The 24,004-nt window shown below is 38.1% G+C and overlaps 1 protein-coding gene across 1 annotated transcript; it reads left to right on the top strand.

Moving 5' to 3' along the window:
- Nucleotides 1-5,487: 5,487 nt before the first annotated feature.
- On the top strand, nucleotides 5,488-9,414 carry LOC134655311 (protein piccolo-like). Its single transcript, XM_063510762.1, has 3 exons — nucleotides 5,488-5,686; nucleotides 5,988-7,050; nucleotides 8,465-9,414. Exons 1-2 carry the CDS (start codon nucleotides 5,488-5,490, stop codon nucleotides 7,034-7,036), a joined length of 1,248 nt encoding a protein of 415 aa, XP_063366832.1. The 3' UTR covers nucleotides 7,037-7,050; nucleotides 8,465-9,414.
- The last annotated feature ends 14,590 nt before the right edge of the window (nucleotides 9,415-24,004 follow it).

The following is a 24,004-nucleotide window of genomic DNA, read 5'->3' as shown; positions in this document are numbered from 1 at the left end:
GTACTTAGAGTCCTAATCGCGTATCTAAGTTTTAAGATCGCCATACAAAGAAGTACGGGAAGCCATTGAAATAAAAAAACATAGTAATTTCAACCGGGACGAGGGTTTCAAGATCTCATCCACATGGAATCCAGTCATTAGTAAATGTAAGCGTAAACGAATATCGACAGTCGATAAATCGAATATCGTTAATGTTGAGTGTCGACAGAGTGACATCCCAAGTGCGCAAAACGTTCAAGCGGATAAACGAGACCAAGTGAGGGTAGTTCGAAAAACTCGCGCGGTTAGACGATGCTGATGTCAACTTAAGCCAGTCTTCTCCGAGACCACGGGGACAACGCCGTCCTCGAAACGTCGGAGGTAAATCTTAAAACTTAGATACGCGATTAAGTCCCGTTGTATAATTTAATAATGTGTAAAAATCGTGAAAGTTTAAATCAGTACGGATATGATGGTCGTTCTTGTCTACGTGACAGCGTGATAAAACGGTGTCCGTCACTTTCTTTCCCACGGTGTTAAACAGTGACAGTTATTTTATCACGTGGATAAAGATGGATAAAGCTATCCATAATAGGCTGGCAGTGTTACTTAGAGTCCGCCTAAGTTAAAATTGCACTGACTTTAATAAAACAAAGTGAAAGAGTGTCACTATAAACGTCATATTATCATAGATATTTGAGATAATAATGACGTGCCCACATTTTGTCATTGCATTATATCACTTTTTTCATAGGAGTCTCAAGTAGGTAAAAATCTTTTGATTCTCTTAACTTTGCGATGTCTACAGGAAAGATGCGAAAGAGTAAATACATACAATAAAATGTGAATGGCCCGGGGTAAAACGTATTTACTAAAATATTTCCATGTGATATATCTCATTACTATTTGATGTAGGTATAGGTTTTCATTTAAGTATTTCAAATAAAAACTAAATACCAAATTGGAAAGCCACAACGACATCTAGTACTAGAAAGGGACATTAAATGCTAGATTTTAGCATAGATAAAAGACTAACCAGAGACCATTAGTGCGTAATATGAGCTAAACGTCGTCTCAACTACTTGGAATTAATCACTCGTTTAATTAGTAATTATACTCGTTACAGTACAGAATCCAGTAAGAAGATATCCAGAAATACCACTTTCTAGGATCTCAGCTGCTTGCAAGTCTTAAAAACTGACTTTCCGCCATTTTAAATCTGCCATGTCTGGTCAAATATATTCTTATTACAGTAGGTATATTAGGTAAACTTTTTATTATCAACATGTAAATATGTTGTTTATAAAAAGTACACACATTATAGCATACATTTGACATGATAATTATTTTTTATAGGAAATCCGAGCATAGATATTTATTTGAATAAAATAAGTCTTAGCCAAAATATTCCTAAAACCATTCACAAACATTGCTAATAAGTTTGTCAAAGGTTTTAGTGTGGTCATAGTAGGTATATGTAGGTACTTAAAATGTACTTATGAATTAACTTCATTGAGTATTTTATGAAACTGTAATATAATATAATACATAGTATAAAGCTTTCGTCAAGTAATTACTTATTAAGTTTTTTTTATGGCAGCATAACACTTTTTTTTTTAATTTAAATGACTACATGATCCATAAAGCACAGTTCTGCGAAAAAATTACAGTGTTATTTAGTACTCTACTACGTGTATTATTTTATGGATATTAAAACAGTTAGCGATTTCCTCTGGAACCATAAATATAGTATTTTTAAAGCATAATAACCAGGGGTCAGATTACCAAATCGGTTGAGGGTCCGAAATTGGCGCGCCTTTACAACGTGATGACTTAATGACCTCATGTACTTTGTGTTCCTTGAAAAAGGAATTGCAATTATTTTACAAAGTATTTTTTTAAATACTACTACATTGTTTTATTAATACTGCAGCCAATGTTTTTAAAACTGTAGATATTTTAAGGTGTTCAAAATTGAATAAGTTGATTGAGAAAGAGTTCAATAAGTACCTACCTAACTCATGTTTTAGGACCACATATACAGAGGTATTATTGTTAATTTTATATAAATGTATTATATCTTCCATGTCATGCCAGATACATGTTTTGAATGAAAATAAAAAATGCGTTGTATAATAAATTCTACTCGCATCTTCAAGTGTCACTGTCAAACTAAACAAAACCGGCCAAGTGCGAGTTGGAATCGCGTTCCAAGGGTTCCGTATATTAAGTCCAACTCACGCTTTACTGCACATTTCTAATAGGTTTTCCTGTCATCTATTGGCAAAGATCTATTTTATGTATATTTTTCAAAATTCTAGTCCCAGTAATTTCGGAGATAAAGGAGGGGGAATGGTCGGGAAGACAGACGCACGAGTGATTCTATAAGGGTTCCGTTTTTTTCCTTTTGAGGTAGGGAACCCTGAAAACAATTAAAGGTTATAGGAACCTTCATCTTACTTTTAGTAGGTACGCTAAAGATGAAAAAGGCAATCTATAATTGACACTACAGCACAATAATCATGCAGTGAAGAAGCAGCCAAATAACTATAAAGTTTTCATTGTAAGCTTCTAGCTCAGTTAAAGGCCTAGACTATCTAGATCTAGGTATAGGTGGGCTACAAAACAATTCCAGAAATTTTCAAGTTTGTAACTATCGGTCCACATTATCTATTAAAGGTAATGCTTCAGTTATACAAAAGCATACCTTATTGTAATGAAGTAGGGAAGGTAATGTAATGACAGGTGCTGCCACCTGCGTTCCTACAGTTTTCGCGGTGGTTGAACTATGTAATTATATAAGTTACTGGACTCTTTGTTATAAAATAATTATAACTGACCGAGCGTTAGCGAAGGTCTCCGTTTCGGCTTAAATGCTTCCATAATATATGTCCGGATGTTCTCCTCTACAGGTCGCAATCCTTAACCGATTGTCATTGAATTTTCTGAGCGATGATTTAGTGTAATTTTTTGTAAAAAAAAATTTTGACTTTTTCCAAAATGGCGGAGCCATGGGTGCTTGCGCAGTCTACAGCTCACAGATCCACTAGGTTTTTAATATGGTATATCTATCAGAACTCTATTTTTACATCGCTTGAAGTTTCCCGTAACGTAGGTATGTCAAAATGTTAGAATGGTCACAAAAGACACGGATATTTTTATACAGACCTAAAGATAATTTTGCGAAATTTCACAATTAACAAATACGTACGGTTCCGGTTTATACACGTAGGTACGGCGTTTTTCGTAAACGATCATCATGATAAGATAATGATGATCTTTATACAAATTTATTTTAATAAGTAACTTTGACACTTGTGAAGTTGTGAGTGTGTGTTAAAAAAATACTACGTACTTAAATCACATTTTGCATTTTAACTATCATTGGCATTTCAACTTTTATGAATAAAGGGGGTAGTCTTTCCAGAAAAGGTATACCTGCCTGCTTTGCTCCGAGTACCGAGTGCAGTTATTTTGAATTATCATAGAATGGTCTTACAATATTTTAGTCCCAAACGAACTTTGTTTTAGGTTCAAAGTTACTTTTAAAGAAGAATTTAAGGCTCATAAAAATGCAACATGACAATCAATTTGTCTATTTTTAAATCTAAATCGACTTACCTAAATGTTTTCACACGAATTTCCAGTAAGTATAAATGCAATTTCAATGTTCACTTCACTAAAGGCACATACTTAATAGTTAACTTAACCACACTTAAACTATAACTACTAACTCCAGAAGCGCACAGATTTGCACACACAGCTGCTAACACACAGCGGTCACTGCTCTCGTTTCACACACACTGCGTTCCTGTGGGTCCGGGTAGGACCATCCGGCTCGGAGGACCAAGGTCGCGCACGTCGGTCGCTGGCGCGGCGTACGCGCACACTAAAGCCCCCTCCAAAGCTCTGTTCAGTGTTCAACCTGCTCCGAGCTTTTTTTACGGAGCTTGCGGCCGTATTCTGGGCGATTGGTGATCAAGGTTGATAGTTTTAAGCGTTGCGTTGATTTTGCATATTTTTGCGACTGTTTGGATACTTTGTTACTCGTTCTATGACGTAAAAGGAGAAGTTATAATTTTACAGATGTAAATCAGTAACATTAACATTGACACTGTGCGACACTGTCTTTGCCTGTCCAATGATATCACCGTTTTGACCGGTGTTACCGGTTTAGACTTCTATATTTTTTCATTAGACTACTTAGATGGCAGGACTGAGACCAATTATCGATTATCGGTAGCAAAAAAATATCCGTCTCTAACACTGGCTAGTGAAATAATTAATGCATGCTTTTTAAACCTTTAAATATAGCACCATAAAGGATGACTCACGTTAGACCGGGCCGTGTCGGGGCCGGAGCTTCCGGCGCTTACTTTTCTATGACATGACAGGTGATCAAGTGATGCTTTTCATAGAAAATAAAGCGCCGGAAGCTCCGGCCCGGACCCGGCCCGGTCTAACGTGAGTCATCCTTAAATCCATTTTGAATCAAATCGATACAATAAAATGTGGCCTTATTATTTGTATTATTAATTTTCTCATTGACGATTTCTTAAGAGCTTTGCCAGAATCGGCATTCTGATAAGAAAGTGTAGTAGCGCCGGCACCCGCTGTGGTTGGTACCCACACTCTTTCACTATTGAACCTTATCTCTTTACATTAAGATTTATAACTGATCAACTAATTTTGTCGACGGTCGTACTAAGAGCAACCTCGACTGAACATTGGTCGACTCTATGTTACTGCAAATAAGATTTACTTTCAGTTAGCTGTGTGGTATTTAAAGTACTCTTAACTGGACATTGGTAGGTATTATGTCTTTGTAATAAGGTTTAGAATCAGGTGCTGTAACGAAGGTAGTATGGCGGCGTGCGCAAGCGATGCGGTTTGCAAAACTGCTCGCTCTCTTTAGTTCATGGCTGAAAAGAAGAAAGAAACGTTTTTATGATTACAATAAGTAACTGTTTTTAGAAAAAATTTAATGAAATGAAAACCTTTATTTTCCGGCAACTATTGTATTGATACAATTTCATTTTTTTAATACATAATCAAGTTTGTCTGCTAAAAGAAACGTCAACGTTTTTTTTTATTACCTACCGGAGCCGGTGTAGCTTTATTTGACGTTCATAACCGCATTGTAATATGTATATGCATACTTGAATAAACTATATTTTGTCTTTTACCCCATTTCTGGAGTTACCCTTAGATTACATAACACCCCAAAGTCCTTGGATTAATTACTGTGGACCTATTTTATTTGAGATTTTTTTGGATAATGATTTCAAATTATCCTGTCTTCGTCCTTCGAGATTTAATCCTTTACCATGTAGTAGCCCATGCTACGCGCAAACTCAACCGCACAAGTTTTAGCGTAGAAAGAGAGAAAAAACATTCCTTTCTCTCTCTCCACTATCCCAACCGGTGACGCTGTCAACCCAACTGTCAACATCATTCTTGTCCGTGCGCGCGCGGCGTTCGCACAAGTGCAATAAAAATCTAGGAATCATGTCGAAGCGACCGCATAGCGAGTCTCAAGAAGAAAGATGGATGAGAAAATTAAAAATGTATGAAGAAAAGCTTGAAGCAAAACGTAAGCGGCGCACTGAAAAATCAGAAAATATAGCTCCAAATCAGCAGGATTTGCAAAACGAAGGTGATTTGTGTTTCCATAGTAAAGTATTTTCGTTGCATTCATCGGAAATACGCCATTTATAGGTGATATTTTTGTTATTTGAAAACCCGTTGCATTCATCGGGAGAGTATTTCGTAAAAAACATGTATTTCCGATGCATTCATCGGAAATACGCTATTTACGTCCGTTGTATTCTTCGGATGACATTTCTTAAATTGTTTTTTCCAAAAACCGTTGCATTCAACGGCATGTGTTCTATGAAACTTAAGTATTTCCATTGCATTCATTGGAAATATGTTATTTATATTTGTGATATTCTTCGAATACCGATGCAAGTACCTACTTATCTAATTTCTTTTCACCGGGATTTCAGAACATACCGAGAACAATGAGATATTATATGATGAACAGATACCAAACGAAAATGTAATAGATCTCGCCAACACCGAAGAACAGCAAACACGCGAGGCTGAATACGACGATTATTCGTACGCATTTGATGATGCTAGTGAGATTACTGATACCACAGCATTCACCAGCCCGTGTTATGCGGCAAGTGGCGATGACAAGGAGATGAAGGAGAACGTTGCAGAAGGGGACTTTGACCCTAGTCTATTACAAGAACTGGGAATTGTAGAAACTGATCCTGTTGAATTTGGTGATGATTTGCAAGCCGACGTAGCGGCAAGATTCCAGAAAATTTTGTTGGAAGGGCTTAAAAAAGAAAAGAAAGAAGAACTTTTGAAAAAATACCCGTTTCCCAAAAACGTTCCTCTAGCAAAAAGCCCGTCCCTAAACCCGGAAATTGGAGCCATGTTGGCCGAGGCATGCAAGCTCAGAGATAAAAGGCTACTTGCAAAGCAGGACCAGCTTGGTAAAGCGCTTTCAGCGCTAGGCAAGGCTCTAACTGGCCTATTGAAACGAACTCCGGATATCCCAGATATTATCCGTACACTCAATGATGCGGGCATTATGCTAGCTGATTCCCATTATGCTGAAACTGATACCCGCCGCTCAGTAATTATGCCACTAATAGACAAGTCCTTTGCTGAGAGTTTCAAAGACAGAAAAAGAGACACCTTTCTTTTTGGAGAAAAATTGGGTGAGTTGGTGAAGGACTCTCGCGGCATTAAAAAGACAGGACAATTAATTCAGCCACCATCTACAACTTCTAATTTAAATGGAAGAGGTCCATCGACAGCCCGAGGATTGCGATATCAGCGAGGGGGACACACATATCAACACCGATTCGGTGGACCAAGAGCAGCAATGTCGGCCCCAGCATACCAGTACCAAGGTCGCAGACGAGCAGCTCTGCCGCCACCACCACCTCTGCCAAGTCGCCGTCAGCCTCCACCTCCACCTTCAACACGCCGACCACCTCCTCCTGCGCACCGCTCCTCAACCAGTCGACGGACTTAACTGCGCAATGTCAGGTACATGGCGGGCGCTTAAAATATTTTCTTAATGGTTGGAAATCAATTACGGATGATGATTTTATACTATCCGCTGTGTCAGGCTATAAGATCCCTTTCATTGTGAAACCTGTTCAAGACCCTTTTGATTATCCACGACGTTCTTTTACGTCGAACGAATTAACTGACATGAATAAGGAAATACAACACTTAATGCAAATAAATGCTGTAAGGCGTTGTAATCCTGCAACGGGTCAATTTATATCTGATATTTTTCTAATCCCTAAGAGTGATGGTAGCAAAAGATTTATTTTGAACCTAAAGAAATTAAATAAGTATATCTATACAGAACACTTCAAAATGGAAGATGTGAGAACAGCTACTAAACTAATGTATCCGGGTTGTTACATGATTAATATAGATCTTAAAGAAGCATATTTTTTAGTACCTATGCATGAAAGTCATACAAAGTTTTTACGGTTTTATTTTGAAGACAATTTATTTGAATTTGTTTCTCTCCCCTTTGGAATCTGTTCTGCACCATACATATTTACAAAGATTTTACAACCCGTTGCTACATATTTAAGATCTCAAGGTCTACTCTCAGTTAGGTATTTAGATGATATATTGTGTTTAGGAAACTCTGCAGCAGATTGCCTAGAAAACGCAAAAACTACTATTAATTGCTTGACTAGGTTAGGTTTCGTTATCAACTACGAAAAATCTAATCTAGTACCCCAAACCACTTGCAAATTCTTGGGACAGGCGGTCATTGGACTGCTACAGAATGTACCAGTCATATAAATTATCTGGAACTGTTGACAGCCTACTTCGGACTTATGTCCTTCGCTAATAATAAAAAAGAATGTGATATCCTTTTGCGTGTGGATAACACAACAGCAATTTCTTACATAAATAGAATGGGTGGCGTCCAGTATCCACATTTAAACAAAATTACTAGAGAAATTTGGAATTGGTGTGAGGAAAGGAACATTTTTATTTTTGCTTCCTATATTCGGTCATCGCTTAATGTCGAGGCCGACAGCGAATCTAGAAAATTAAATATTGACACAGAATGGGAGTTAGGTTCGCAAGAATTCGCTAGAATAGTGTTTTGTTTTGGGAAACCGGGCATAGATTTATTCGCCTCTCGCATAAATGCAAAGTGCGCCCTATACATATCCTGGAAAAAAGATCCTTTTGCATATAACATTGATGCTTTTACAATTGATTGGTCCCAATTTTATTTTTATGCATTCCCGCCCTTTGCCTTGATTTTAAAAACCTTAAAAAAGATCGTTTCAGACAAGGCAACAGGTATTGTGGTTGTCCCACAATGGCCATCTCAGCCGTGGTACCCGTTCTACATGTCTCTATGTATCAAAGAAGCTATAATATTTCAACCTAGTAAATATCTACTTTCTTCTCCTTTCAGATCAACACACCCGCTACACCGTCATCTTTCCCTGGTAGCGTGTGTGTTATCCGGGAAGGGTTTCGTAGACAATGTGTACCTGAAACGGCATTAGAGGTCATGCTTTCATCAATTTCAGAGAAGACTAGAAGTCAGTATACGACGAGCCTTAAGTTGTGGTGGGATTTTTGCTCTCAGAATAATGTAGATTTTTACGATTTCAAAATATCATCTCTATTAAAATTTCTTACGAATTGTTTTCAAAGGGGGTCGTCGTATGGCATGCTAAACAATCATCGGTCAGCTATTTCTTTAATATCTTCAAATAGGATAAGTGATGATTTAAGTATCAAACGTTTTTTCAAAGGGATCTTTCGGTTAAAACCATCATTCCCACGGTATGCTTGTACATGGGATGTTAACGTGGTTCTGAATTACTTAGAAAACATGGATAACGATACAGTTAATTTAGAGCAGTTGTCTAAAAAATTAGTAATGTTGCTAGCTCTCGCAACGGGGCAGAGAATGCAAACGTTATCATTTATAAAAATGTCTAATATAAAAGTCTTTGAAGACCGAATCGTTATCACTATTACTAACTTAATTAAAACCTCATCTATTGGCAGAGCTCAGCCAATTTTAAATTTACCTTTTTTCCGCTCTCGACTTGGTATTTGCCCAGCTTCGACTTTACAAAAGTACGCCTTAGTAACATCAGCTTTACGATCAAATACCGAGGAGCATTTTATTCTAACCTATAAGAAACCGCATAGACCAGCTTCATCGCAAAGTCTAGGGCGTTGGATAAAACAGACCCTCACAGAGAGTGGCATCGACACTTCTACTTTCACCGCTCACAGCACGAGGCACGCATCAACTTCGGCTGCCTCGCGCGCTGGTCTAAGCGTCGATGTCATTCGAAAGTCAGCTGGTTGGACTGAGCGATCAACTGTGTTTGCGAATTTTTACAATAGGCCCATAATTAATACAGAAACAAGCCTACTTGATCCTTTATTGTTACAGTAGAGACATACCTACTGTGGTATAAGTTGATTTGTCGGAATATCATAAGATTCATAAGTTGATAATGATTATTGTGGAATAATATAATATATTACGTTAATTTGTTATAAGTTGGTCTTTACGAACAAATAAATAAATGATAATTGCGATTTTTTATTTATTTATTTACTCTAACAACATTGATCGTTCTCTGAACATCTACATGGTAAAGGATTAAATCTCGAAGGACGAAGACAGGATAATTACCTGATCAAACGAACTTACCTGAAGTGAAGTTCGATCATAATTATCCTGTCTTCGCCGAAGAGATTTAACTACCCACCCTTCCCAGGAAGGTCGCAATCCGTACATTCCGTACACTTCTTCCCTGATTATCAATGTTGTTATGTTATCTTTTGTTACTCCTTAGTGCTCTAAAAAGAATGATGTTGACAGTTGGGTTGACAGCGTCACCGGTTGGGATAGTGGAGAGAGAGAAAGGAATGTTTTTTCTCTCTTTCTACGCTAAAACTTGTGCGGTTGAGTTTGCGCGTAGCATGGGCTACTACATGGTAAAGGATTAAATCTCTTCGGCGAAGACAGGATAATTATGATCGAACTTCACTTCAGGTAAGTTCGTTTGATCAGGTAATCATTTTGCCTAGGTACTCGTTATCTTAATGAACCTCAATACATTACCGTTAAACATCAAAAGTCAAACACGTTTTTATAAAAAGATCTGACGCATATCTAATAGTCCTCTTTGATCAGTTGAGCACCGCGGAAGCTCTCAAGTCCGCGCTGAATTGATTTTGATAAGGTTTTTGCTTATACAAGCTAATTACGAGTACTCTGATTGCGCCCGCGTCGGTTATTTGCCAATTCTAAAACAGCATAAGTAAAAATATATATTTTATCTTATTTTGGACCTTATATTATGTAAATAAGGCGACTGCATAGTTTTTAGTATAGCGATGTGATGTAATACTTGTATTTAATAGTTCATGATATATTTTACATGTCGGTACTTTAACTGTATTTAAGTACGTAATTAGATTCATTTATTTTAATCACGGAATTACGGTTCCGGGTATGTCCCTTTATAGGAGATACTTTTTAGGGTTCCGTACCCAAAGGGTAAAAACGGGACCCTATGTATTACTAAGACTCCGCTGTCCGTCCGTCCATCCGTCTGTCTTGCCAGGATCGCACGTGGCGAGACAGTGAAACGAAGTATAGAATTTTTACTCGGCCGAGTAACAATTTCATACTTCGTTTCACTGTCTCGCCACTCTACTCGGTACGTGCGATCCTGGCATCTGTCACCAGGCTGTATCTCATGAACCGTGATAGTTAGGCAGTAGAAATTTTCACACATGATGTATTTGTGTTGCCGCTATACCAAAAAATAGTAAAAACATAATATAATAAGTATTTAAGTGGGGCTCCCATACAATAAACGTGATTTTTTTGCCGTTTTTTGGGTAATGGTACGGAACCCTTCGAGCTATCACGGTTCATAAGATACAGCCTGGTGACAGACAGATAGACAGCGGAGTCTTAGTAATAGCACAGGGTCCCGTTTTTACCCTTCGGGTACGAAAGCCTAAAAAGAAGTTATCCATGCCCTTACACTTGACCGCAATATTTTTTCAAGTTCCTGCCTTGCCTCGAGAACAGCCTTAGTGTGGATAAAGCATTTCTTCCACGAAGTGTAAGTCGAGCGTTGACTTTTACTGCCAAATACGGAAGTTACTATCCAACGAGATCGATAACATACTGTGTCTGTCTGTACAGTATGTTATCGATCTTGCTGAACCGTTTAGAAATTTTTCGTCTATACGATGGCCAAAAATTACTTAAGTGCATTCCCGTTGCCAGGGAGTTTGGGATTATACTACTGATCAACTTTTACTAGCGGACCTACCCCGAAATCGCGAAAAAAATTTAACCCTACCATAGAAAATGGACCAGCCAAAATGTATAAAACAGCAAAAAAATTTTTCCGCGATTTTGGGGTTGGTCCCATAGTAAAAGTTGCTCAGTATAATCCCAAAACCTCTCTGGCAACGGGAATGCACTTAATTATTAGCCACCCTGTATATTTGGATGAATGTTAGAATTCGACTTAACCGCTAACTAGTTAGCCGATAACCGTTCATAATCGGACGGCCCAATTCGAACAATGCTTATAAGATGTCACACCGATACGATACGGCTCTGTCAGTGTCAAAAATAGCATTTATTCAACCAAAAAACGTCAATGTTGACATCGCTGTGATACTTATAAGCATTCTTCGAATAGGGCCGCCGGGAGCCTCAGTTCTGTTGCCGTAATGACCATAGTCTGCTAAGTGTTACTTGTCGTTGGATAAAGGATAACTGCAGTAGTTAATGGCTGAACTGGAGATAACTACAGATATTATGGCATTTCTCAGGTTAGCACGCGCTTTCTTTAATAAGTTGCCTGTGGCAAATTGATAATTTTCATTTAGAGTTCTAAAATAGGGTGTTTAGCACAAAGATAAATGCCGCAGCTAAAAGTGCGATTAACCTAAACTGAGCTGACGCCAAGTTGGGGGTCATCCATTAATTACATCACACGTTTAGGGGGAGGGAGGGGGTCAAGAAAATGTGACATATTGTGACATGGGGGAGGGGGGAGACACAAACTTTGTGACGTCACTTTAACTTCATCAGTAACCGAAAATTTATTTAAATTATTTTATTCGCTGTTCATTTAAATAACAAGTTTTTAAAACTATAATCGTTTTTATTCGTTTAATTTTCTTTCCTAAGGCCCACTTGCACCATCCCACAAAACCGGGGTTAAGGGGTTAAACCGTTAATCCAGTGTCAAATTGTACTGGTAACCATGGTACCTCCAGGTTTAACCGGTTAACCCCGGGTTAGTGGAATGGTGCAAGTGGCGCTAAGCAGTTTTGGGTTATAAAATTACTAATATTTATATCGTCAAAAATATTTTGATAAAATATTAATAATATGTACTTAGGTACCTACTTACTTAATTCGATTTGGCGATTTCGTAGAAAAAATGTGACGTCACACTAGGGGGGGGGAGGGGTTAGCCAAATGTGACCAAGTGTGACAAGGAGGGGGGGAGGGGTAAAAAAACCTAGAAATTCGTGTGACGTAATTAATGGATGACCCCTTGATAATAAGGTACTACTTTGTAATAATGGTAAGGATCTAAGGTATTCTGGGTACATTTCCATGTCGGACATTCAAATATGTAGGTATAAGGATGTTAATGTAGGTAATGCAGGTAGGCAAAATTATTATTTCAAAAAATACAATACAATTCTGAGACCATCTAAACAAGTTTTGAATATATTTCAAATGTGACGAGCACTAACAAATTAAGGGTTTAAGTAAAATCTGAGTGTGTTAAGTTTATTAAAAAAGTGACAAATCACAAAATAACTAGGAATTCCAGAAAATACACATTTTTTTGAACAAGATCTTCAAAGATCTAGACTTATATCGACCGGGATATGAACCGTGATTACCTTAAGTCGATATAAGTCCAGTGGAACTAACCGTGAATCATTCAAAACTGTTAAGACTTGAAGATATTTCAAATATAACGAACACTAACAAATTAGAGGGCAAAAGTAAAATCCAACTCAACTGAGTTTATTAAAAAGGTCCTTTCTTCATAGCAATTTAGCACATAACAAAAAATATAAATAAGAACTCAGTAAACACTGTAACATAATAATATCATCTATAATATAAAAAATCTCCAAAGATATAAAATCCCCGTAACCCGATCCCCCTCCATTCATCACCTGTCTTGGCCGCGTTTTTTCTGCGGAACTCGAGCGTGGCGTGCGGTGCCTCTACGCACACGACGGTATTGCGATTGGAAAAGGGCATAAAAGTCTTTCAAAGTTTCTAATAGTACTTCTACTTACTACTTGTACTTTCTAGTAGTAGTAGTACGGGATAAGTTCGCCTTTGTACACATTTACTGGATTATCTCTGTGTTATGTACTTGTTTTGTGCAATAAAGTGTTTACTACTACTACTACTACTACTACTTAACCTATCGATTTTCCGAAATGTTGTCACGGATTTATCAATTACATGCACTCTTTCCGAAAATCATTCATTTAAACTTTATTAAAGTTTCATTTAGATGCCATTAAGATTAGATTAGATTTATAATCCAAGTCTTTTGAAAAAAGTGGCCAATCAGCAGCAGTCGTTCTAAATCTAATCTAATCTATTCCTGACGCTGCCTTGTTTTTATGTGATTCCGAATAAAAAGTAGGTACTAATAAGCCATAGGGTAACTTGTTGATCAATGAAACTTCTTATTTTATCTCTGGTGTTTTTAAACGTATGAGTGTGATGTTTCGTATGAAGATAAACAATTTAGTTGGCTACTGTATGGCATTCTTGGTTTCTACTTATCTTTAGTTTATGTATTATAAACCTTTTTTTACCTTTATAGCACATTTAAAGTATATAAATACATTTCTAACACGCCAAAGTGACATAAGTCCTTTAGTCATAATGCCCAGCATAATATGCGTACGCGCAAGAGTCAGGTTACGGGTCCGTTTTGTTTACCGGAGGTCCCGCGGCGCCTGTTCCAAGTATAGAAAGGATCGGATGACTATATTGATGGCTTTATTAGTCTTGTTGTGTTGAAAAAGTATCTTTATTACGATAATTTGTTAAGTTTTATAAAGTTAAGATCGAACTCCAATCGAATACACCGACCATTTATTTAATATTTTTAAAAGTACCTAATGCTAAAAGTTTTCAACTGTGGAGCGGAGATGACAGGAGACATGTAATATCACTAAATTAGTATAAAACAAAGTAGCTTCTCGCTGTCTGTCTGTCCCTATGCATGCTTAGATCTTTAAAACTATACGCAACGGATTTTGATGTGGTTTTTTTAATAGATAGAGTGATTCAAGAGGAAGATTTATGTATTAATTTGTTAACCCGTGCGAAGCCGGGGCGGGTCGTTAGTTATTTATAATTTTATCAATGAATATCCTCCATTTCAATGCTATTCTACCGTCATAGAGTCGATAACAGCCTTTACTTTCACTAATTCGCCAAACAACCCTTTATTAAATATAGACGGTAGCCATTCTTCATACTGGTAGCTGTAATAGATAATATTAATAATAGTGCGTGTTAATAGACGCCAACTTGTACGATGTGCAGCCGGGTGCACACCGACCGCAGGGATACATTAGTGAATGTATCCCCGCGAGGGGATTTTAAAACACTCTTTGGGAGGTTTTAAAACACACGCTTTTTATCGTTACATGCCACACGAAAGGCGCCACTGAACCATTGCAAAACGTCGCTGTGTGCTATTACCTCCCTTAGTATGGAACTAGCGACCCGCCCCGGCTTCGCACGGGTTAACGAATGATACATAAACCTTCCTCTTGAATCACTCTATCCACTAAAAAAACTGCATCAAAATCCGTTGCGTAGTTTTAAAGATCTAAGCATACATACAGACAGACAGAGAGGGAAGCGACTTTGTTTTATACTATGTAGTGATTAGTGATAGTGATAGTGATACAGCAACGTCTCGTACAGTTGCCATCAGATATATCGGAGCTCCTAAGGTGTTCACAATATCTTAACTCGCACTCTAAAGCCCTGGCAATAGAGGCGTGTTCAAATATTCGTGAGCGCCTTAGCCGCTCTGATATACCTGATGGTGACTGTACCAACAGCTTATAAAAGAGCCACGTCTCTTAACTCTCTTAGAACGTAACTTTATCCTTATAGGACTGGATGGTCGCACTGGACCCGGTTAGTAGCGGTTCCTAAGACAATCGGAAGGCGATTTTACGACCCCAAGCTCATGTGAGGCGTTTAACGACTCGTAAACTTTCGGACAGTTCCGGTCATCCATATGTGCTAACCGTTCTACGGTACAGACAGGTGACGTTTAGAGGAAATTTTTTATTGCGAGTTTGATTAAGGTTGATTAGGTGGATTTCGGGGTTGGACCCATAGTAAAAGTTGCTCAGTATAATCACATAACCTCCCTGGCAATGGGAATGCAGTTATTTCTTAGCCACCGTGTATAAGAAAGTCCGATATTGGATCTCTATACTTGATTAATGTTATAGCGGCTGCTTCTGCGCTGTTCGAGTAGCTTCGTAAATCAAAAGTATTGAAGCATCGGTATTATTAACTATGAGGACCAGTATAAAGTGATCCAGAAACAGAATGAGAATTGTTTATTGCACTCATATTAGTATACAGATCTTCAGATCAGATCAGATCCAAGACCACGTATGGCAGTATATTTATTAGGCGACAAAGATGGCGATTTTTTTTCGCTCTAACAACATTTCTAGCGTAGTTTAGTTGATAATGATAGAAGAAAATAATAATATACCTATCATAGAACCATCCACCGACTTGCACATTACGAGGCTTTATGAATAGGCAAGCCACATGCTGATCATCGTCCGATTACGTTATAATTGTGCGCCTACGCATTCAATGATTTAGAGTAATAGGCTTGCGTACACGCCTTCATAACAAGATGATGATTTTTTTTGCAGCGCAAAAGGAGAAACTTATTTATTTAACAAGTAAATTACAACGTAAATAAAAAGCGGCCAAGTGCGAGTCGGACTCGCCCATGAAGGGTTCCGTATTTAGGCGATTTATGACGTATTAAAAAAAACTACTTGCTAGATCTCGTTCAAACCAATTTTCGGTGGAAGTTTACATGGTAATGTACATCATATATTTTTTTTTGTTTTATCATTCTCTTATTTTAGAAGTTACAGGGGGGGGACACACATTTTACCACTTTGGAAGTGTCTCTCGCGCAAACTATTCAGTTTAGAAAAAAATGATATTAGAAACCTCAATATCATTTTTGAAGACCTATCCATAGATACCCCACACGTATGGGTTTGATGAAAAAAAAAATTTTGAGTTTCAGTTCGAAGTATGGGGAACCCCAAAAATTTATTGTTTTTTTCTATTTTTGTGTGAAAATCTTAATGCGGTTCACAGAATACATCTACTTACCAAGTTTCAACAGTATAGTTCTTATAGTTTCGGAGAAAAGTGGCTGTGACATACGGACAGACAGACAGACGGACAGACAGACAGACAGACAGACAGACAGACAGACAGACAGACAGACAGACAGACAGACAGACAGACAGACAGACAGACAGACAGACAGACAGACAGACATGACGAATCTATAAGGGTTCCGTTTTTTGCCATTTGGCTACGGAACCCTAAAAATGGATATTCGTACTTTTTGGAAATCGGTTACAATGTATTTTAAGCCATTACTTTCAACTAAAAATTAGATACGATAGACGATTAGATACAAAAGATAGATCGAGATGCCTTGTCATCAAATCGCGTTAAAGACTAGCATTTTAAATTGACCCTTAATCAAAACAATTGACTTTGACACCTTTGACAGGACCACACCCACTCCAAACGCAAAGGCGTCGCAACATAACACAAACAAACTATTTACCAAATCCAGCGATATTCAGCCTAATCACTATTCTATAGAGTCTAAAATAGAACTCGCGATTTTGCACCATTCGTTCTATTGTTTCGCGCGTGATATGTCGTGCAACGCATGACCGCCTTGACCTCACACGTAGTGATATAACCCTTCCATGATTACAGCTTTGAGTCTTATACCTTTATAATACGATTTGTTTTAGATTGATCCGGTTTTATAGAGTAGGTAGACCTTATGAGCGGTGAGTCAGCATACACCTGCCGTCACCTTGACTTTGGTCAGTGGAATAATTTGAGAGAACATGGACTTTCTAATGTGACATGGGCGAGAAAAATTTATCATGTGTCAAGTAGATGGCTGAATCAACTTTTTCTTATCACTCGTTGCCATGGTTACCTACTGTGGCCTGGGTTACTTTTAAGAGCCATCCCACACTAGCGTCCCCCGAGCGTTAGCGCAACTCCGCAGCGACGCCATTTTCCATAGCGCTGACTAACGTAAGTATACGTAATATATACGTAGATTCGTTTTAGATTGTAAATTAGAATATGTAGTCCACTGCCGCTACTAAAAGAAAAAAAAACTTAAGGTCAAGATCGCGGGGCGGAGGTAGGCGTGCGCGGGCGGTAGGCGGGGCATCGGCGCTAGCGCATAAATTACTACCTACCTATTGTCGAATTCGGCACGAAACCATCAAAACAAAAGGCAGGGAAATACGTTCAAATTGGGGGACGTTACGGCCTTTTGGTTTTAGGGCGCCGATTCTATACTCAGCTTACGAATGGTGGGGTGTTAAGTGTTAACAATACCTTAAGGTCCAGTTTTGTTCTGTATATATGTAAAATACTTTTGCCATATCTTAACACGTCTTAATGTGCTGTTTATATGGTCCAGTTCTGTATAGGTAGGTTAACATGTGTAAATCCGTGCTGCATAAATCACAAACCATTGAAGAATTTGTTCCAAGCAGTTGTGCCAAGCAGAAAATTATTTCCTTTGAGAGTTACAGTATTTGGTCTCTTAATTTTTAGAAAATTCATGAATCGCTATCAAATTATAATCGTGTAGATAACCTCGGAAAGAGAAGAGTCATATATAGAATGTATTAGTTCCCTTAGGTACATTCCACAACTCTTCTCTTTCCGCACAGACTATAATAATATAATTGGTTGAAGTATTCTCTCGAATCTCCAATATCAGTTTGATACTTATTACGAATAGGAATATCTCCATTTGCTAAAGCGATCTAGAAAAAGGATTATAAAATGGCCTTGTGATGAACACCTTCCTTGATCATTCCAGCTTTAAATCAGCTCGCTAAATGAGCTACAAGTGCGCATCAACTACGATTTCAATTAAGCGATAAGCGAAGCACGCTGCCGGCAGATGCATTGCATCGCTTCCGTAACTATTTCATGTCTATCGGACTTCACATTGGTTGCGGTGTTAACAAACAGCTAGGTTGCAAATTTCTGAAAATTTCACAATATATTGTATAGTCTGAAAGAAAACTATACTTACCTACAAGTAAAAGAAGAAAATGTAATTACAAAAATAACTATTCAAATATAAACAATGACTCGAGTGATTCTGAAAGGAAATTCTAATTCTAATAATTAAACCTTAAAATCTAATAATTATTACAATTCAATATGTGACGTCCCACGGGTAAAGGTACCTTTAAAGGCGCTTACGCTATTATTAACGCCGCTCCGCCGCCGCGCGCTATTATTATTGCGGCGCTATGCGACGTAAGCGCCAACTGCCATAAGGTACCTTTTGCCGTGGAACGTCACATATATACTACAAGAAGTTCCTAATCAGTTACCACAAGTTCTTCTCCCTCCGGCAGTGGTTCAAAATAACTTTCCACCATAGCATCCGTGACCTCAGCCAGAGTCTTAGGCCGCCAGTTCGGCTGATCAGTCCTCTCCAACAGCAGCGACCTTAGCCCTTCCTTCGCGTTGTAACTGTTGATGCAGCGAGACAGCACTCGGTGCTCAAGGATTAAGGCCGGCTTCAGATCCAGGTCCTTCCCAAGTTGCAGTGCTCGAAGAGCCACCTTAAGCGATGTAGGACATAATGGCTTGAACAATTCCAAAGTTTCATTAGACCAGGAGCTGTCAATTTTAGTCAGTCGCGCGAAAATTTCTTCTACAGTATCAGCAGAGAAGCAATAGTCGATATCCTTTATGAAAGGGGTTAAGGAGAACTCTTCAAGTGTCTCGCTGTATGTGTTCAAACAGGCTTCTATATCCTCAACTTTACAATGACATAAGTCAACTTTTAACTCTTCTAAGCGAGCACTTGGTACACAGTGCGTCGCTAAACCAGATAACACAACGTCTTTACCTTTTAAACGCTTGCCAGTTAAAGCCAAGTAGTAACCCAAATGGTTGTCTAAACGTGGCATAAAATGAAGAGAGGCCCCATCGGGAAGCCAGCCGATTCGACACTCTGGTACGGCGACTAGTGCACGATCCGTAACGACTGTATATTTGCTGTAAGTACCAAGCATAAGTGGTGCTCCGAACGATATACCATCCAACAAGGATATATACGGCACCTTGTTTCTAGATATACGATATATATTGTTTGCCTGGGTCGCTATACCTGCTTTTATTGTAGGGTCGTTGTTACTCAAACACCATTTGAGATCTGCTCCGGCACAGAAATTGTCTCCGGCACCTTTTATGATGATCCGGGACTGGGTCCGCTCCCACGCTTGCAGCATGATAGACAACCGCGCTATCATACTGTACACCATCAGATTGAGTCGCTTTGGTTGGTTGAATGTCACCACTCCGGCGTTTTCAATCTCCTCGAATAATATCTTGGGTTCGTTAGTGACACTCGTCTTGATTCCCTTGGTCTGGCCAAGCATTGTGAATAATGATTTTCCGTATAAGTGGCTGATGCGATTCCTGTAGTTAAGAATAGCCATAGTGATGCCTTTTATTTTGACCACGCAAAACTCTGCAATGCAGAAGAAACACCCCCCAAATGAATGATAGCAGATGCAGACGTTGATGGTTTTGGTCACGAATTCTGATGTGGAGTAATTTCCACTTCTACACTGGAAATTACTCCACATCAGAATTCGTGACTAAAGAATAATTTCATAGGGCTCCATAAAATACGGACACGAATTTTGTTACCACGTTTGCATCATAAAGAAAATATTAAAACAGCATAATATTTCATTTTCAAAAACCTAACCTCCAATAATATTTCATTAAAGTTGTATCAGTAAAACATACTTATTATGACAATTAAACGAGTATGGAAAGTCACGTATCAGCTGTGATTTTTCGTTAGTTATTTTTCGTTAGTTGCGAACTCGAAACAGTACATTGTGCAACTTGTACCTACACTTAAAATTTATAATTAAAAACTGTTGGACTATGCCTCTACTCTGAAACTGAACTCTTCGGTCAAGTCATTCCTAAATAGTTTTAACCATGAGCGTTGGAATATTAGTAAAACGCGGTTCATACTTTGGGAAATCATTGATCGTAACTGGCATTCGGAAAATAGGTTTATTCCCACAATGTCCGCAGCCCGTACTATTCAAAGCCGTGGAATCCGCTGGAGTGGTCACCCTGAACAGACCAAAACAATTGAACGCCATGGATTACCTGATGTGGCGGCAACTCCTCCCGCGTCTACAAATGACTGAACGAGGCCGGTCTCGCCTGATCGTCAAAGGCGAAGGAGCCTTCAGCGCCGGAGGAGACATTAAATGGTTATTTAACCATGAACATGATTCTAAAAAACTGGCGTCTGTTACCTTAATGTCCAACGGTGTTTACCTATTATCCAAGTACAGAATCCCTTCCGTAGCGGTAATAAACGGCTTAACATTCGGTGGAGGACTAATGCTGGCCCGAAACTGTAAGTACCGAGTCGCCACGGAGCACGCCATCATAGGCCTTCCAGAAGTGAACAGCTGGATAAATAACATCAGCGCTACGTATCATATGTCGCGTTTGAACAACCATTTAGGCTTCTACTTAAGCATGACCGGCGAAAGGTTGAAGGGGAAAGACGTAGTTTTGTCTGGGTTAGCGACTCATTTTGTACCAAGCGCACGTTTGCAAGAACTTGAGGTTGAACTTTGCAGCTGTAAGCCTGAGGATATAGAAGCCCGTTTGAACGAATACAGCGAGCCACTTGGAGAGTTCTCTCTCTCTTCTATTGTAACGGATATCGACCACTGTTTTTCTGTTGATACTGTTGAAGGAATTATCGAAAGACTTAGGATGGTAAATGATTCCTGGTCGAAGCAAGCTGTGGAATCGTTCGCTAAATTAAGTCCGACAATGCTCAAAGTGAATCTTCGTGCTCTTCAGCTTGGGAAAGCTAGCGATATGTGGGAGTGTCTTCAGACAGAGTATCGTGTATTGTCTCGCTACTTGGGCAGTTACGATGCACACGAGGGACTAAGAGCAGTGCTGATGCAAAGAAGAGATCGTCCGGCTTGGCAGCCCGATACTCTTGCTGAAGTCACGGACGCCATGGTGAATAGCTACTTTGATCCTCTGCCGGAAGAACTCGTGCATTATGATGAAGTCATTTCAAAATAGAGTTGGCGCTTTTTTCCTAACTTGTTTAATAAGTTCAGCGCGTAAAGGGTATAGCCGGGTAAGCATGGCCAAACTGCCCTTAGCGAAAAAAACAATTTCCTTTTACTGGATTATTAACCTATGTATATGTAGTGCTTTCACCAAATATTAAGCCTCAAATGCTTCAGATTAAAAAAAAAATGCAAAAAAAGAAAAATCATTTTTATTTTATTACAGCCAAAGTACTAATCCGATTTCTTTGTAATTTGGGTATGTTGTATATACAATTAAGGTCGCTTTCTGAAAAAATTAATATTGAATTATCTCTTAAAATAATAGTAAAAAATTTAGATGAAATTTTTTAGAAAAATAAAAAAAATACATGCGAGATAGCGACAGTTATCAAATTTACATATTTCATGTAGAATTTAATAATGTTTAACATATATTTTTTTCAAAAATTAAAATCGGGATTAACAGTGTTAAAAACTCGAATGTGTAACATCCCATAATACCTTCTCTTCATACAAAATAACTTGTACGTTATACTAGAAAGTTATATTCCCAACGCAATTTGAATTTAGAACGCGACTTATTTCGCTGAGCGCGGACCTTAAACTCCGTGGCTGTATGCGGCTAGGGCGAACGGCATTCAGAGATTTAAAAAGCGGCCAAGTGCGAGTCGGACTCGCCCATGAAGGGTTCCGTATTTAAGCGATTTATGACGTATAAAAAAAAACTACTTATTAGATCTCGTTCAAACCAATTTTCGGTGGAAGTTTACAGGGTAATGTACATCATATATTGTTTTTTAGTTTTATCATTCTCTTATTTTAGAAGTTACAGGGGGGGGGGACACACACACATTTTACCACTTTGGAAGTGTCTCTCGCGCAAACTATTCAGTTTAGAAAAAAATGATATTAGAAACCTCAATATCATTTTTGAAGCCCTATCCATAGATACCCCACACGTATGGGTTTGATGAAAAAAATTTTTTTGAGTTTCAGTTCGAAGTATGGGGAACCCCAAAAATTTATTGTTATTTTTTCTATTTTTGTGTGAAAATCTTAATGCGGTTCACAGAATACATCTACTTACAAAGTTTCAACAGTATAGTTCTTATAGTTTCGGAGAAAAGTGGCTGTGACATACGGACGGACAGACAGACGGACAGACGGACAGACAGACAGACATGACGAATCTATAAGGGTTCCGTTTTTTGCCATTTGGCTACGGAACCCTAAAAAAAGCGCGGGAACAGGAAAATATAGTGTGTCAAAGGACTGTTCGATTTCAAACATAGACAGAGAGATTCATACTATCTTTGTCTTACACTAGTACTAGCACCCAAAAGAAAAGGATGAGTATAGTTTTTTTGGTACCTGTTTACTGACAAGATTTGGTTGACCAGCTATAGGCACGAATTTTATACAGAGCGTTAACGATTGAAAAATGTCTGTTCCTTTGATGAATAAAATACGTCACATTCTAAATTCAAATTCGTAAAGACTGCGTTCACAATATACTTCATTCGTTTATGACTACTTAGCTTTGCTTGTATGAAGAGAGAGTATTATGGGATATTACAAATTCGAGTTTTTCACACTGTTAATCCCGATTTTAATTTTTGAAAAAAATATATGTTAAACATTATTAAATTCTACATAAAATATGTAAATTTGGTAACTGTCGCTATCTCGCACGTATTTTTTTTATTTTTCTGAAAATTTTCATCTCAATTTTTTACTATTATTTTAAGAGATAATTCAATATTATTTTTTTCAGAAAGCGACCTTAATTGTATATACAACATACCCAAATTACAAAGAAATCGGATTATTACTTTAGCTGTAATAAAATAAAAATGATTTTTCTTTTTTTGCATTTTTTTTTTTAATCTGAAGCATTTCAGGCTTAATATTTGGTGAAAGCACTACATATACATAGGTTAATAATCCAGTAAAAGGAAATTGTTTTTTTCGCTAAGGGCAGTTTGGCCATGCTTACCCGGCTATACCCTTTGGATAAGTATTTCGTACGTATTTTTATATACAACCTATTTTTTTCTGACACATTAAAGTTGATTACTTTTAATTGTATGTTATTTCAAGAAATGTACCATCATCAGCCAACAGAAGAACGCATTTCAATCTAGATAAATTTGGATTTAACTGGCTATAAAGGATGACTCACGCTAGAATGGTCGTGGGCGGGCTGAGGCGTCAGACGCTTCATTTTCTATAGAAAGCATCACGTGATCAACGAGGTTGAAAGTGGCTTCTTTAGAAAACGAAGTAACGGACGCCTCGGTCCAGAACTCCAGACTCGGACCCTTCTAGCGTCGTGCACTTTCTGCACACTTCATAGAACAACAATGGCCCATTTTCAGAACATGAGAAATGAAAAATCATAAACATGAATACATATTTCATTACAAAAGCGTGGGTGTCGTTTTATGGTGTTTTTATT

Source organism: Cydia amplana, chromosome 16, assembly GCF_948474715.1.
Source record: "Cydia amplana chromosome 16, ilCydAmpl1.1, whole genome shotgun sequence".
Taxonomy (NCBI): Eukaryota; Metazoa; Arthropoda; class Insecta; order Lepidoptera; family Tortricidae; genus Cydia; species Cydia amplana.
Note: the sequence above shows the minus strand (reverse complement) of the source record. Positions and strands in the feature narration are given on the sequence as shown.